Consider the following 15,735-nt stretch of genomic DNA (forward strand, 5'->3'; position numbering starts at 1 on the left):
TTGGATTGAATCCACTCCCGCTGGTTCTTTGTATCGTTAACCACTTTTTTGATGTAGTTTTAAGTACATACAGACAGACACATAACAAAGCGCGGAGCTGCCCATAGCTCGAAAGCGACCGTCTATTTTTGAGATTGGCCCTTTGTTTTGAATGCGCTTGTCTTGATTGAATCGGACTCCGTGCTGGATTGCGGCAATGGACAGGATGACGGATATGCTATTTATGGAATGGAATGGAAATGGAAATGGAAGGGTACTTGACTAGCTGGTTCAGTCGACTCTAGTGATGTCTTTGATGGATTATTGGACCGGAATTGTTACTTGACACGATAATATTAATAGCTTTTTTCTTCTTCAAATATGACATTGGATATTGTATCGTATCAGTGTACATGATTCATTCCTCCATTTGGGTTGGGCTGGGCCGGTTATTTTTATTTTTGTTGGTCTTGTCTAATCTTGTCTTGTCTTGGGACTGTCTGACAAATGTCTCATACCTGGCTTTTGATAAGGAAAGACACTGACAGGCTATAAATGGACTAGTCATAAAGTCATGGCACGGTCACGGGGACGGAATAGGAATTTGCCTTAAAATAGGTAGTGTGCTGTGTGGGTTGGTTGTCTTATCTTTGGTCGTACCGGAGTTGACTATCGCTGCTTTGGATTAGCTGGTTTACTAGTTCACCAGGTAAGATTAGGTAGAGATAGTGTGGAAGATAGATAAATGTCTTGATCGTTCATTCAATTCCATTCCGTTCAACTTAATTCATGTCAATCATCTCACTCGTTAGTTAGTTAGGTAGTATCCCTAGGTAGTACCATAAATAAACCCCCATCATTCATAACCAAAATAGACCAGACCAGGATAGGTCGATTAGATCAACTCTTCCGTCCCTGCACCGCATCTAACCGCTGAGACAGGTTTCGGACCGCCTCCGCAACAGCGCGATGGCCTTTCGTTGCTGCGAGGAATGTCTCGTGCTTCGAGGGGTCCGTGCCAGAGGACTCGTGTGATGAGGGGGGTTGGTGAACGCCTCCTCCTGTTCTTCCTAGACCTAGCGCTTTCAGTCCTAGGCCTTCGGTTCGGAGGGATTGGAGGTGTGTGATGAGGTTTTGGGCGAGGTTTCTTCCTGCTCGTCCGTCGTGGTTGTTTTCTTGGTTTTGGATTTGTTTCTGTTCTCGGGTTAGAGAGGACGAGGGTCGGGAGGATGAGGAGCCGTCCTCTCTCAAAATAATCCTCTCAATTGATTCCAAATGATCCTCTACGGTCGCGAGATCGCTAGCTAGCGCGTCAGCCTTCCCTTGCATTCGCAACGTCAGCTGATCGAGGTACGCTTCTCGGCGGGAGAGTTGAGCCGATGTTATTTGGGCGGCGCGGGCTTGTGCTTTAGCGTGCGCGTTGGCGTTGACGCGAGCCGCCTCGTGTCTGTATCCGTGTCCCCCGCCTCCGCCTTTTCCTCCCCCGTTAACACTATCAGCGGGTGCAGGTGCTCCGCCTCCTCGTGGCGGCGACGGTGGTGCTGTAGTGTCAGCATTCGTCGCGATGAGATTATCCACCGCGGACCGTAGATCCGCGCTCAGGGAATCGAGTTTCCGAGTCCCTGCGCGCGCGGCGTCCCATAGTCCTGAGAATTCGAGTTCAAGTTCATGACGACTTCCGCGGAAGGCGGTGCGGAGGTCGGATTGCAGGGTGCGGAGACGCGACTCGCTTTGTTTGAGCACGGGAGGGAGCGGGGTGAGTGTGTTCAGGGTGGATGAGAAGAGGCGTTCGAGGCGCGTGGCGTGGAGGGTTAGTTGTTCTTCGGGCGTAAGTGGCGGGTGGTTGGGACTTGTTGCTTTGGTGGTGGTGAATGATTGGATGGGGTTGTTCGGGAGGAGGAAGTGAGGGGGTAAGCAGCTGGAGGGATAGAGGGATGGGAAGGCAGGGATGGAGCAGAAGAAGGTTTGGTGTTGCGTGATGAGTTCGGGGAGGACGAGGAGGTGGGCGATTGATGCGAGGAGGAGGGCGTTGAGGAGGATGCGGAGGGTGGGTTGTAGACGGTGGAGCAAGGATGGTTTGTTGTTGTCACTGTCGGGGACATTATGGGGGTGTTGATCTTGTTTTAGTTCGCCGTCTCCTTGAGCACTTTGGTCATTTTGCGGCGATGTATTCGAGGGATTTGCCTGCGTCCTCTCCCTGCCGTGATGTCTGCGCTTGATCGTGTGCTGGGGCGATCGCACGTTCGGCGCTATCCAGGACCCTTCCGGCACGGGCGTCTCGTAGATCGACGGCATGATCAGCTCCGGGCCGGAGACGGAGGAGACCGAGGTCGCCATGGACTCGGATCCATAGTCACTAGTTCTCGTATCGCTGGGCGACGACGGGGATTTCTTTGTTTGGTCGGAAGTGGCACGCGGGGCTGGAGCACTGGAGAGTTGTTTAGCCTCGTGCCGGTGCTTGTTCGGCGGCGGCGTAGCGGCCGCCTCGACCACCCAGGAGTCGCCTAGGATGGTGCTGTTGGCGGACATGGAGATGAGCGGAGGAAGGTGAGTGGAGTTGAAATGGGATGATATTTATCGCTCGGTAGACCCTCTGACGTAGTGTTTGTTTGTTTGTTTTGTCTGGATCTACGCTAGTCCTAATCGGGAGGGAGGTATACAGTTGGAGGTCAACAGATTCACTCATTTCCTTCACTGAAGCTGCAATACCAGTGCTCATTATATAATAAAATACTCAAAGTGTATAATCAAGGCAGACCCGCGTAATATTGTGCTCCTTCCTCAATTCCCCCGCGAACCCACTCTTGCACGGCAGGGTGCTGGAACAGCCGATCCACATACTCCCCAGCTCTGCCCTCTAGCTGAATGCCATAAGTCCTGCACCGCGAAGCGACCGGAGCAAACATGGCGTCGGCAATAGTGAATTCCTTCCCTGCCAACCAAGGCCCGCCAAATCTCGTCAATCCTTCCTCGAACAATGCGTTGAGCCGAGCGATATCCTTCTGAAGCCCCTCGCTGCGCACTCCTAACTCGGTCTTCGATGCAACATTCATCGGGCACGTATTTCGCAACTCAGAAAACCCAGAATGCATCTCGGCAGACGCACTTCGAGCAAATGCACGCGCAACAATATCTTCCGGCCAGGCGGTGGGGTATTTCTCGGCGATGTACTCGCATATGGCGAGCGAGTCCCAGACAACGATCGAGGTGGGAGTATCGTGTAAACAGGGCACTTTGGCCGTCGGGGAGAAAGATAGAAAGTCTTGCTGCACGGCGCCGGGTTTGAAGAAGTAGACCTTTTCTTCGAAGGGAATTTCGAGGGCTTTGAGGAGGACCCAAGGCCGCATTGACCATGAGGAGTAGCGTTTATTGCCGATGAAGAGGGTCAGTGTCATATTTGCGTCCGCACTGATATGGTGTCTGATATGCCTGTAAGGATGGTTGGTTCAATAAAAATGGCGAGTACTTTCAAAGACGGGGCAGTATGACGCAGCGCTACATATAGACTATGAGTGAGTCCTAGGGCGAATCTGCTCCACCCCAAACACCCAACCATGCCCATCATACAGCGGTTAATTCTCCGATGACCCTCAAAAACCACATTAATTCTTTCGTTGACCACCGATTACCAGGATACGTCCGTGCCAAGTCATACAGATGATCCACTTTGGTCCTCGTTCAGTAACCGTTCAAAGTCCCTGACGAGACCCTTGAGAGGACCACGCAGGGATAATCGGACAGGTCCGGCCTCTTCTTCCAGTCGAAGAGCTAGGAACTGCCAGTCAATGTCCTCATCACCGAGCACTTCCTTCACCTCAAAGAAAAGCCAAGTGTCAATGCGGGTCCTCCAGTATGACACTGGGAGGGTCCATCGAATAGCTTTCTGGACTCTCCACAAGTCTTTATATCCCAAGTAATCCATAATGGCAACCTGGAATTCCGCGGGTAAAAATTCCAACCGTGATACTACCGGCGGATTTCTAGGTGACACTCGAATTCGGTGTCTCTTCCCCGCGTCGCCCACCTTGGCCTGTTGAATCAATGACCGGACGAGGTTCGATCTGATAGGATTTTCTATAAACCGAAACAGTTAATGCGGTACTCAGTATGAACAAGGTCCAGGAAATGGTAAGCTGCAAAGCTTAAGGAAGGAAGCATCGTACCATTGAACACCATCATTTTTGATATCTTGAGCGTATCTGGGTCATCCCTCATGCTATTATACCTGCTTTGCAGGACACGAGAAAGAAGCCTTAGATTTCGCTTCTCCCCCACATTCTGTCCAAGACACATCTGAACCAGCCGCCAACAGGCAGGGTGAATGAGGTAACCTACGATGCCGTGGCTCTTCTTGGAAGTAAGTAGAGAATTTTCCCACGGCAGGTCGAGCACCACCGGAGAGACAAATTGCGGGTCGTTCTCTTGGGGAATCCCTATGACCCCTTTCTCGGGATCCCAGGGAACCGTGAACCGGTTGTATACCTGTTTCCTCAACTGAGCAATTCCTGTGAGGTGGTACTGGCGAGTCCTCGGGTTGTAGATGACTAGGGTGACGTTATTTTTTGTACTGCAGCTTTCTCTTTTTCTTCTTTTTTTTTTTTTTTTTTTTTTTTTTTTTTTTTTTTTATCAGAGCGATGGGTTCGTTAAGGGCTTGCCACCATACTCATTCGGTAGAGAGTCCAGCTATCTGAGTAGACCCAAAAGACCATATTCTCGACATCGGTCGCTGGGTATAGACCAGGTTTAGTGTTCCAGTCGGTGAGAAAAAAAGCTTCGATACTATTGGCGAAGAAGTCGCATCGACACACCGTGATGTTGGCCGCGCATCACGTGCCAATACTAACCCTTCCATATGTACTCTATTAACCTACATGAGGATTTAGACACTGTACATAGACCTTATTTTTTTTAGTTAGTGCAAAATTTGGGAACTTCATAAAAATTTTAGAATAGTCAACGGAAAAAAAGAGGCTATGTAGCGGGGACGTACGGCAAAAAGATATGTACATAGATCAATGGAAGCAGTATAAGTAGAACGTGTCCTTGACTGGTTGTCATTTCGCCTCATTCCGAGAAGAACAGTAGATTTGATCGTAGTATGAATTCAAATCTTGCCATATCTCTATTCAAGAATAAATTTAAGCTCATACTGAGTAGATCCTAGTGATACGACTTATAGTTATCGGTTGCATTGTACTCCGGATAACCCAAAACGGCGAATAGTTCCCTCGGCTAAGCATTTTGCCGCCGGGCCGTCCCCGGACCGGAGGGACCGGATGCCCCGATTAGGCTTAGCTGGATGCTACTATCTACTGATTGACATCATCCAGATCGATTGACATGGACTCCAACTACTCGGTCTAGACACTTGTTGGCACCCTCCGATGCGGTCGTGCCTAGCAGCGGGATCACCTAGCTTGTCCCTACTTCTTAGTGGTGTATAGTATATTACCCCTGCATTCAACTTCCCCATCCAGTCTTCTAACAAGGACCGACGGTCCGTCGCGGTCCGTTTCTTCTCCAGCTCCGCATGAACCCCGCACGAACGAGAGTCGCGGTCAATGAAGATGCTTTGAGTCTGGAAAGAAAGATAAGACAGTCAATTCGCTCCGATTAATTGCCAATCCCTTCCTCTTTGTCCGTCTCCTAGTGTTCAACAGCTGCCGTCGCATTGTGCAGCTCCCGACTCTCAACCATTTCCACCATGACCTCAAACAACGCTTCCTACCTTATCATCGGCGCGGGCGTCTTTGGCGTATCCACAGCCTACCACCTCATCCAGAAATATCCCAATGCGTCGGTCACTCTAGTAGACCGGGATGCATACGATGCTGACTCCCGCGTGGCTGCCTCGTGGGACTGGAACAAGGTGGTGCGCGCCGACTACGACGACAAAGTCTACTGCCGGCTCGCTCTCGAGGCGCAAGACATCTTCAAGACGGATCCTCTCTGGCAGCCCTATTTCCACCAGACCGGCGTCTACTGGACCTGTCGCAGCAGCTATGCCCAGAACGTCATCACGAACCACAAGGAGCTCGGTCGCGACGACGACATCATCGCCCTGCCGGTCGCTGAGGCCCGGAAGCTGTACGGTGGCATCTTCGATAATGCGGACTATACCGGGGTCAAGGAGGTTCTGATCAATCGGGCCAGTGGCTGGGCTGCTGCCGGCGATTCACTGAGGGCTGTCACAAAGCGGTGTCTTGAATTGGGCGTCAAGTATGTGACGGCTGACGTTGCCGCTTTGGAATTTGACGGTCGTGGCTCTTGTACTGGTGTTAAGACAAAATCGGGTCAGGTCTTGTCGGCTACGCGCGTTGTCGTCGCTGCGGGTGCTTTCACGCCCACGTTATTGGAATGGAGCGCGGCAGCGAGCGGGAATCCTGGTTTGCGGGCTGGAGAGCGGATTCTGGCTGCTGGTATCACGACGGGAATGGCTCAGCTCAATGAGGCGCAGTATAAGAAGTACAAGGACATGCCGGTCGGGTTCCAGGGCTACACGCCCGAAGAGGGTAAGATGTTCTGATGTATTTGCATGAATGCGAAACCCGCTAACTGTTCACAGGCAAGCCCTTCATTGGTACCCTCCCTCCTACGAAGGACGGAGAGATGAAGTGGTGGGGTTCTAAAATCTTCACAAACACTCGTGAGGTAGTTCCTGGGAGTCACATCTCTTCCCCTCCGCCCACATTCGACTACAACCAGTGGAAGGTCCCCGGGCCTCTGAGGCAGGACATTGTCGAGTCCCGGAATCTATGGTATGGGCCCGCGAGCGCGGATTGGGAGATGACGAAACACCGAATCTGCTGGTGAGTATCTAGCCTACAGAGACCATGGCGATGGACAAATTGTTGACAACTAAAAGGGACGCTTTCACCACAACTTCCGATTTCATCATCTCTCCTCACTCGGCCTCAAAGGGACTCTACGTCGCCACTTGCGGTTCGTTCCACGGCTACAAGTTCTTCCCCGTGCTTGGAAAGTACGTCGTACAGATGCTGGAGGGCGAGTTGACGCCCGAATTGGAGGAGAAATGGGCCTGGGATCGACAGCGTCCTGATTCGTCTGAAAACGTGGAGTACCCGAACGCCGAGATGAAGCATCTGTTGCAGCCTGCGGCGAAGCTATAGTGGGACTGGAAATGCTTTTCGGGATGAATTGGAATATGGTCATGATTATAAGCGCGTTTTTAAATGATTATGATAGAATGTGTATATGTTTGGGGTAGCTGGGGTGGGTAGAATAAATCACAGGTTATATATGTATGCGAGAAGTTAAACATTTCAATCAATGCCTCGTTCTCTTTCTTGAGTCATTCTATAGATTTTTGGGTTTCATGATCTCATACGAATAAATCTAGATGAAGAGCCATCTGAAACAAGGAATACTTTTATGGTTTTAGAGGTATGTACAAGCTACACAAAACTTACTGCAGGCCTAAACCATGTAGTTCGATAAACCCCACAACCGAATGCAGAGGCCAGCTAGTTATGCACTTCTTACTAGAGTAGATCTGCATTCAGTAAGAACTTTCTGCTTCAATGGTTCCCCTGATATTTGAGTGTATAAGCTCAAATTTAGGGCTCCTAGGTTACCACCTGAACTCAGGAAAGTGCTCTAATGTGGGAACCATAGATGGATAGTCCGCAAGATTCCATTTCTTATCCCAGTTCTCCAGACTTTCATCAAGATTCTATCTCCCTAAGCAGAAGAGATGAAAAGACCCAGAAAGCTCGCCAGTAATTCTCAGCTTGGTTAAGAACCAAAAGTCTCTGGGCAAGATATCTAGCAACAGTAAAAGGCTCGTAGGAAGGTACATGAAAACCCAAGGGAAAACCATGATTGGAAGAGGAGTTCACCTCAATCTCGAAAGCGGACTTCAGAGTCTCCGCGGGTTTCGCGAATGCTCTCGATCAGGTCTCCGATGTAGGTGAAATAAAGGATATCTCCGCTGTAGCTGCCGCCAAAACACATCGCGACCAAACGACCTACTAATCCATATACGAGGGATCCAGAGTCGCCATACTTAATGATCTCATGCGGGCTAACCGCAAACTCATCCTCGAAAGACGCAGGGGTTATGGAGTGCTCCCAGGTCTTCACTTCTTGTTCCTGTCCGTTGAGCGTGTGTCGCGAAATTACTGCTACCTTCAGGCCACTGTAGAGACCCTCAGTATAGCCCGAGGCGCAACCAACTTTCGCCAGCACCTGCTTGTTCTCGAGCCTGGGGGCATCGAATAAGTTTAATGGAATGGGTCCAATCGGGGAAGGAACCTATACACCGTCAGACACAAGCGTAAGGGAGGTATACTGGTTTTCGAAGTATATTAACTTACTTTGTTACTCCCGATGGACCGGTTACCGGGCTTGATCAATGCCCAGTCGATGATGGAGACAGACATGTCAGGTATCTTGGCATGATTTGCTTTCAATGGCCTTTCAATGAGGCCGGAGGCAGCCACGACGGTACCGAAATGGAATTGATCGTTTTGAAGGAATCCCTGAAGGTGGGATCGTTTCTCCTTGAGTGTCTTTATTATATCGCATCTAGTTCGCCAGTATTTTTCTTCTTCCCGGGGAATGGTAGAATCACCATCGGCCTTTGCCATCTCGACCTTATGGGGTATTTCGTCCTGCGTCAAACAATCCATTTCTTTATTGAGGGTTCCAATTCCATGTATGAGCTCTTATTGGCTAGGAGAATCGATATACAGGAGTTTAGATGCTTGTTGATCAGAAAATGAACCACCTTTGCATTTCCTGCCCTCAACCACTATTCCATTGTTAGCACAAGCTATATGCGGGATGAAATAATTCCTTACATGTACTTTCCATTGGCAGAAGGCCTTCTTCATCAGGAAGAACGCAGTTGGCGCATTTAATGCCGAATGTATCCCAGGCGCCGGTGCTGGGGTTTCGTAGCTCTACCCAGCCACCGAAAGTGCCACGACCCCCTGCTTGCTTGCGCGGGCAAACGCTATACCCTAGGTCAACCTCCTTTGTACATTTGGCAACAAGATTATCTGTGGTAAAAATAGTTGTACGCTCGTCCTGTCTCAAGAGACCAGTATCCTTTCGTAACAGAACGGCAACGGTTGTCAACCCAAAGCTATCTAGCATTCTCACCAACGCTTCTCAGAATGACTTCCACTTGCGACTCGATCTCCAGTCAACTCCGATAAGGATCGTTGGCGAGCATCTGTGACGACTATCGCTTCCTATGCGGTAGCAACCGATTGTGTACACACCCGATACATCAAGGGTTTCAAAAATTCTGTTCACCACATCTGTCCAGATAGGATAAATCGCATCGCTTGGCAAGCAGGGAAAGAGTTTCAAGGCCTGGCGGTAACAATTATCAATCATCTCAACCTTGACCTCGGTAAAACCTTCTTGTTGCACGCGTTGGTGACTTTCTCTCACAACGTCGATCAGGCCTCGCCCATGGTTTGCACCCAGCCATCCATAAACCAACACAGTCGCGGACGGGGCTTGACTGGCCTCAAAAAGTGACCTTTTTCCGCAGAAGCGGATTATTCTATCTTGAAGTCGGTTTGGCGGACAAGGTGGAAAAGCTCGCACTCGAGATAGACTCTGCCAGAGCTAGCCAGAGCAGTGTAACACGGGTGGTCCTCTGGAATTTTGTTGATTGTCTCACAAGGCTCCTCACAAAGATTTGGTCCACCGACGCGAAGGTCCTCCTCGATGAACCCGTCCCATGTTGGAATCGGGTTTTTATTACTTGAGGATCTGTTCGAATGTCTTGAGCAGAAGCTCTGAGCGGGGGACAGTCCTCCTTCGTCTCCATCAGGCAAGGTGGAAGCGTAGGAGACGTCAAAAGGAGTGACGTAGACGGGAAGAACCATTTTCGCTCGCTGTGTAATAAAAGGACAGGATGAGGGTCTGCTTGCGAATAAACAACAATTGGGTGGGTGAAGATCAAGTGCGTTGATGGGTGAGGCAATGAACCCTGGAGGTTAGAAGAAAGAGGATGGGGATGAGCGACTCGCTGACCCAGCTGAGCATCAATTCCTTCTGCTTCAAAGGAAGTTTCAGAAGATGACTCCGAACGACCAATTCACGGCGTCACCTGTGTGAAAATACGTGGAAATCTCCTGCATCAACAACATATATCAACAACGTTCCGGCAATCGTAGTAGACCTTCATTTACCCGACAAACAGAGACCGCGCTGCAAGACCCACATTTATCATGGGCTATGAAGATGGATAATCGCCTTTGCTCATATCAGATTGAGTCTTACTCAAATCCAAAGTTTAGGTTGTTATCTACTGCCCTGGATCTGAACAGAGAACAAATACTGCTTATCTTAGGATTTTCGATAAAGCTAGATTAGTATATTCCTTCAAAGGGCCTTTTCAAACATCGGTGAAGCTTCTACAGGACTTCACTACAGAGCTGGCCGTTGGACTAGACACCAGCTATCTGGACACTTTCGTCATCTTTCAAGATCTCTTCCAGGATATGGGTAGAGTTCTTTCGAGCCTCTAAAGCGTTAATTTCGGATTGAAGGTTGATTTCGAGCTCATGTGGTAGTATGGAAATTCCTTCCGATAAAGGGAAAGAATCAGACGTGCGAAGTTGCACAGGTTTGTTCTCTCTTAAAGACACAATATCTCAGCTGCCGGATCACGATAGCGACAAACTGACGAAAGCGCGTTTGGCTGTCGAATTCCTCTGGTAAAGGGAATTATTCAATACCCACTTCAGTACAGCGCGGTCCCGCGCCCGATTTGCTCTCTCGGTTCCACTCTTATACTTGAGGCCGCGAGCCGCGATCCTACCGTATTCTATTGCCGCGCATAATGGATATAGATTGCAAATAGTGATCCAGCGAATGAGGGTCGACCGCCAACAGCTTCACAACGACTGGCATGAAAATACACCTTCTGCTGAGCGACAAAAAAGAAAACAGAAAAAAAAGAAAAACATACAACAGCCGGGATTCGCTGGTGGTCACCCACCCAACTACTAACCGGCCGGCGTGTGGCTTAAGTACGGCTGAGCGGACGGGAAGCCCTGTTCTCCACACCCTGTGATCGTATGTACTAGAGAGAGGTAAACAGTGGGATATATCGTACAATCTCATGATCTCGGATTAGCCGGACATATGAACTCATTTATTCTCCAATACACGATGCAGAAACATGGCAGATTCCAGCCGGGTTCATGGCGCAAAAGGAGGTTTGGGCCACTTTGAATATTTTTAGACCAGAAGACACTACTATCTCATGAATGGCTTAATTATAGAACTCCCTATATATAGCTATGCATCCTAAATGCCTTGCATCGCCAATGTTGTATCCTACAGGTCGTGCACAACTTGTATACGGGAACTATGACGAACACTCGGTTTGTTAAAATTAAAACGATGGTTGGTACCACGTAGAGCAGGAGGGATGTGTTGACAGAGCTTCTTAAAGGTTGTTTGAACATCTTGTGGGATTTTCATCTGTGAGCGTACAATGGCTGATTCGGAGACAAGGACTATACATTATTCCCCATAATGACTATTGATCTAATTCGGCCATGTAGCAGGCTTCAAGTATGCTTTATGCCAACAACTCGCTATCGGCGACGCCCATCGTGTTAGAATGCGGTAGCGCTGAGAGAGCCGTCAATGAAGCCGGGACGAGCAATCGAGACACAGCTTACCTAACTCATTGTGGCTGAGGGAGGCCTTAGGGGTCATGGAGCCAGATGTGAGGATATGAGAGGGAGTGTCCTAATGTAGAGGAGAGGGGAAAGATGCTGCGAAGCATCTTGGTGGAGAATGGGCAGCTTTTTGCAAGATGGAAGTCTTCGCCGCATTTGAAAGAGTTTAGATTTGTACTAGGTCCGAGGGCTGGAGGAGTAGCAGGTTGCTAGAGCTGGTCCTCCTCATCACCAAATGGCGGCGGATCATCCTCCAAATCCTCCCTCGTCCAGTAATACACATCACGATCCGCTCCATTCCCAGCAGCCACAACATATTCTGCACCAAGCTCACCCTCCTCAAAAACCTCCACCGGAGCCCTTCCTTCAAACCACTCCAACGAAACCTCACCTAGTCTATCTTCGTCGATAAGAATCCGCCCCTGCATCGTAACTCTTCCTTTCGTATCAAGATAAGCGAGTAAAAAGTGATCAGTCTCAAAAGCCTCTTTATCCGCGATTAAGATGTAGCTCCTTGATATATAATGCAAGTAACTCTGCGCGGCAGCGTTCTCTTTAACGAGAATATTCAAGTCGTTTTTCCACGATGAGTTCGACCGCTTGACCTCGTTCAACTCTTCCTTAAAATCAGAGTAGAACCCACATTCATCATTCACGCGCCAATCTTTTCGGCGGACCCACTGGTTATCTTGAGAAAGACGGACAGCAATTTCCGGCAAAATCTCGAGTACCTGCTGCCAGGGACCAGTTCCAAAATCAAAGACGGCGCGGTCATCTAGAAGCGCCCAGTCCGCATCATCGGCGAATTCCTCCGAGAGCGTCGCCCAACTCTTCACGCGCTCATCATCATCAGGGTTATACCACGTCCTCAGCAGGAGTGGGTTATTACCACCTTTATTAGTATAAACCTCCCAGACGCGCCAGGCTAGTCGACGTATATGATCGGACCGCCAAGGACGAAGGATTATAGCTATTTCTTCTTCAGTCGGGATGCGGGCGGGTTGAGCGTCTGGATTGGTAGCACCATCTGTTGGGTCCCAGTCTGAGTTCAACTGGTCGAGATTTAGGAATTGCTTGACTAGGCGTGCGCGTTGCGTGGATGGTTGTTCGGTAGATGCGGGGTTCCAGAATTGCTGTAGTTTAAATATGAATAATAGGTTTAGATTCTAGAGGGACAGGAGTCTCACGATTAGATATTGCTCGGCGGGGAGTTGGCCCCATGAGGGGAGATAGTCGAGTGCCATGTTTTTGGAAAGAGATTGGGCCGAGAGTTGACAGATGCCTGGGAGAAAAGAATGGAGGAAAAACAGAAGTGTCAGCGGAAATAACGTAACTACCACTATTCAAGGATGAGAGACGAATAAATAAGGATGGAACTGGCGAATTTCTATGAAGCAGGCAATGACCGCTGACTAGGCAGCGACCTAAGGACCACTGTGGGTCACATATGCACTAAACTCCAATAGGACTAGACCGACGAGTAACTACTTAGATAAAATGATGAATATTAACTTACCTGTGCAGTGCAGAAAGATGAACTTGAGCAAGACAATAGAAAAACAGAGATCTAGGTCTTCTTGCATTTGTGAGGAGTCAAACTTGATATGATGCTCACCTTGGTCATTAGATGACTCATACCACTGCCTACTTGGATCCTAGGAGTACATCCTCCCCGCCTCCGCTTAGCACTTCACTATCAGCAGAACACATTACATGCTATGATTACTCATCAAATGTCTCAAAAGGTCTATCAAAAGATCGGGTCCGGCTTCTGTGGAACTGTCTGGGCCAGAGGTCATGATGGTCCCGCCATCAAACGTGAAGATGGGGGGCCAGCCCGATCACTCGCAAATGACTGGAGAATGCATCAACGCGCGCTGGATGCCTTCAAGCAACTAGAACTTATCAAGGGCTGTCGCAAGCATCCTCAAGTCAGTATCCCACAGTGCTACCGCTACATAGAGCCAGAAGACACAACCTGGTGGATAGAGAATCTCCCATTCTTTCCACCTGGTTATTTACCCTGCGACGCTATCTGCTCCGACCGAATACCCCCGTTCCCCCAAGATATCAGGGGCCTTCTTGTGGAGAAATACTGTCGGCTTCCACCTGAAACTCGCCTCCATATTATGGCCAGTTCGAGTAACCAGGCCTGTCTTATTAGGCCCTATATCGGCCGTCAACGCACCTATCGAACGGCAATGAATATGCGCTCTAAATTCCGAGGCTTCTGTCTGCAGAATTTCCCGCTACATGTAGACCAAATGACTGAGTTGGGAATACCGTCTGACGATATTGATTGCTACGCGGCTATGATGGGAGAAGCTTTGGCTACGCTGCACTGGCTTGGGGAGATGGATGGCAACGACGTGGAGTTCGTTTTGGCTCCATTACCTAGGAGAGATGAGAGCAATAGCAAGGACTATACGACGATCACAAATGTCTTAGGGAAGCATACCATGTGGATGTTAGACTTTGATCTCTGTCATTCTCTCTCTATGGACTTGGATGGTGTCCAGCAAGCGGTCAATGCATTCTTCAAGAATGATCCCTTCACTCCACGGCCGAATACAAAGCACTGGACAGCATTTCAAAGACAGTATTTACAGACTGCTAAAGATGTAATATGTGAATGCTCTGGAGACAAAGCAGTCTTGGATGATCGTCTTGATCTCTCTAGGCAGTTCATTGAACTTGTTGAGCGGCAGAAATAGATTTCCAATCGCAGTGTGAGTGATTGAAACTTGCTCGCCTTTCACTATCCTTTGCTGTATCTGCCCCTCGTATGTTCGACTCTCTTGAATTTCTCTCGTGTCCATACTCACTTTCCCTTCTCCAGTTCCATTACTACATTTCTCATATCGTCCTAACCCCCGCATCCTTCTTCTAAGCCGTAGAGATAATCACCAGCCGCCGAGAGAATCAGAGACGGATACATGATGGACAAGCTCCTTGGCCGATTTAAATAGGGCAAAGCCCCGGGCTAGAAGATAGGCTGCATAACATTGCCACTCTTTCCCTTCTCAATGCGCAGTGCGTGCCCTACATCCTGGAAGAGGATAAGGCCTAGGACACAGACCTAAACGCTATCTGGATATCCTTGGAGAAGCTCAAGAGCAATAGTCCTAGATGCCCTGTTCATATAATGGATTCTGAACGAGCGTTATGCCCCAGTAGATAATGGGATTTATCGTGCCGGTCTGGAGTATTTCAAACAGGAACCGGTCGACAAAAACATGGGATGGGGGAGACGAATGATGCCGGAAAACGTCACCGCGTGTTCTTATGACTCATCTTTTATCCCCTGCTCCTCCCTGTTCTTTTTCTCATTTTGGTGTCAGCTGTGGAACAGATTGACTTTTGATCAACCCGTATTTTGCCCCAAAATATGAAGGCACCCAACGTGATAAAGCCAATAATCATTCTATCTCGCGCAAGAATGCAATTTCTTCAGTTTCTAGCATTTCCTTCGCAGGAAAAGAAAGATTATATACAAAACCTGCCGCCAGAACTAATCTCACTATTATTTACATTTCTCTCCATCCCTGATCAGGTCTGCCTTGCTCTAAGTTGCAGATATGTTCTAGAATGTCTCCGTGCATCCCTGCCAGCTCGTCAAATGCGGCTTCCGCGACTCCTACCACGCGAAAGACCATCGATTTTGTGTCCTAATGACAAGCAGAGACAAAGGCATCAGTTACTTCTTCGGCTGGAGAATGAATGCTGGAAATTCTGCAGCCATTGTTGGGTCCTCCACCGACGTTTTAGTATTTGGAGCAGATTAACCCAAGTGCTATGCAGCCATGAAAACTTCCTATTGGGGGAACAAATCTGTCTACAAATGCGCTTGACACGGCCTGTCGATGAAGTTTCTATTTGCCCATGTCTGTCCATGTCGTTTAGCGATAAATCGGACTTGATCGGGACAATCGAGGTGGCTCGGAAAACCGCACATCCGGGAATTGAGTATTTCTACAACAAGGCTCTATATCACCCAAGCTTTAACAGACGACGGATCAGCCTCTTTCACGACTGCGCCTTCAATGACCATCCATTTCTGAAGGTTGATATTTTCAATAC

At 49.0% G+C, this 15,735-nt stretch overlaps 6 protein-coding genes across 6 annotated transcripts; 1 reads left to right on the forward strand and 5 right to left on the reverse strand.

Annotated features, from left to right (window-relative positions):
- Positions 1–879: 879 nt before the first annotated feature.
- LDX57_011901 (uncharacterized protein) lies at positions 880–2,508 on the reverse strand (the record flags this gene model as incomplete). The annotated part of the gene is made up of 1 exon (XM_046093643.1): positions 880–2,508. The coding sequence occupies one exon, from the start codon at positions 2,506–2,508 to the stop codon at positions 880–882; it is 1,629 nt and encodes a 542-aa protein (XP_045949621.1).
- Positions 2,509–2,726: 218 nt separating this feature from the next.
- On the reverse strand, positions 2,727–3,374 carry LDX57_011902 (glutathione S-transferase family protein; the record flags this gene model as incomplete). Its single annotated transcript, XM_046093644.1, has 1 exon — positions 2,727–3,374. The coding sequence occupies one exon, from the start codon at positions 3,372–3,374 to the stop codon at positions 2,727–2,729; it is 648 nt and encodes a 215-aa protein (XP_045949622.1).
- Positions 3,375–3,628: 254 nt separating this feature from the next.
- LDX57_011903 (uncharacterized protein) lies at positions 3,629–3,901 on the reverse strand (the record flags this gene model as incomplete). The annotated part of the gene is made up of 1 exon (XM_046093645.1): positions 3,629–3,901. The coding sequence occupies one exon, from the start codon at positions 3,899–3,901 to the stop codon at positions 3,629–3,631; it is 273 nt and encodes a 90-aa protein (XP_045949623.1).
- A 1,444-nt stretch (positions 3,902–5,345) lies between these two features.
- LDX57_011904 (NAD(P)/FAD-dependent oxidoreductase) lies at positions 5,346–7,260 on the forward strand. Its single transcript, XM_046093646.1, has 4 exons — positions 5,346–5,423; positions 5,505–6,492; positions 6,546–6,789; positions 6,846–7,260. Exons 2-4 carry the CDS (start codon positions 5,685–5,687, stop codon positions 7,108–7,110), a joined length of 1,317 nt encoding a protein of 438 aa, XP_045949624.1. The 5' UTR covers positions 5,346–5,423; positions 5,505–5,684; the 3' UTR covers positions 7,111–7,260.
- A 580-nt stretch (positions 7,261–7,840) lies between these two features.
- LDX57_011905 (uncharacterized protein) lies at positions 7,841–8,589 on the reverse strand (the record flags this gene model as incomplete). The annotated part of the gene is made up of 2 exons (XM_046093647.1): positions 7,841–8,254; positions 8,317–8,589. 2 exons carry the CDS (start codon positions 8,587–8,589, stop codon positions 7,841–7,843), a joined length of 687 nt encoding a protein of 228 aa, XP_045949625.1.
- A 3,275-nt stretch (positions 8,590–11,864) lies between these two features.
- LDX57_011906 (uncharacterized protein) lies at positions 11,865–12,899 on the reverse strand (the record flags this gene model as incomplete). The annotated part of the gene is made up of 2 exons (XM_046093648.1): positions 11,865–12,788; positions 12,843–12,899. The coding sequence occupies 2 exons, from the start codon at positions 12,897–12,899 to the stop codon at positions 11,865–11,867; spliced, it is 981 nt and encodes a 326-aa protein (XP_045949626.1).
- Positions 12,900–15,735: the final 2,836 nt, after the last annotated feature.

Source organism: Aspergillus melleus, assembly GCF_016097325.1.
Source record: "Aspergillus melleus strain CBS 546.65 chromosome Unknown contig7, whole genome shotgun sequence".
Lineage (NCBI taxonomy): Eukaryota > Fungi > Ascomycota > Eurotiomycetes > Eurotiales > Aspergillaceae > Aspergillus > Aspergillus melleus.

Coding starts and splice junctions, on each gene's coding strand:
- LDX57_011904 (XM_046093646.1), top strand. CDS start 5,685: ATGACCTCAAACAACGCTTCCTACCTTATCATCGGCGCGGGCGTCTTT. Junction 6,493..6,545: donor GGGCTACACGCCCGAAGAGG/GTAAGATGTTCT, acceptor AACTGTTCACAG/GCAAGCCCTTCATTGGTACC. Junction 6,790..6,845: donor ACGAAACACCGAATCTGCTG/GTGAGTATCTAG, acceptor GACAACTAAAAG/GGACGCTTTCACCACAACTT.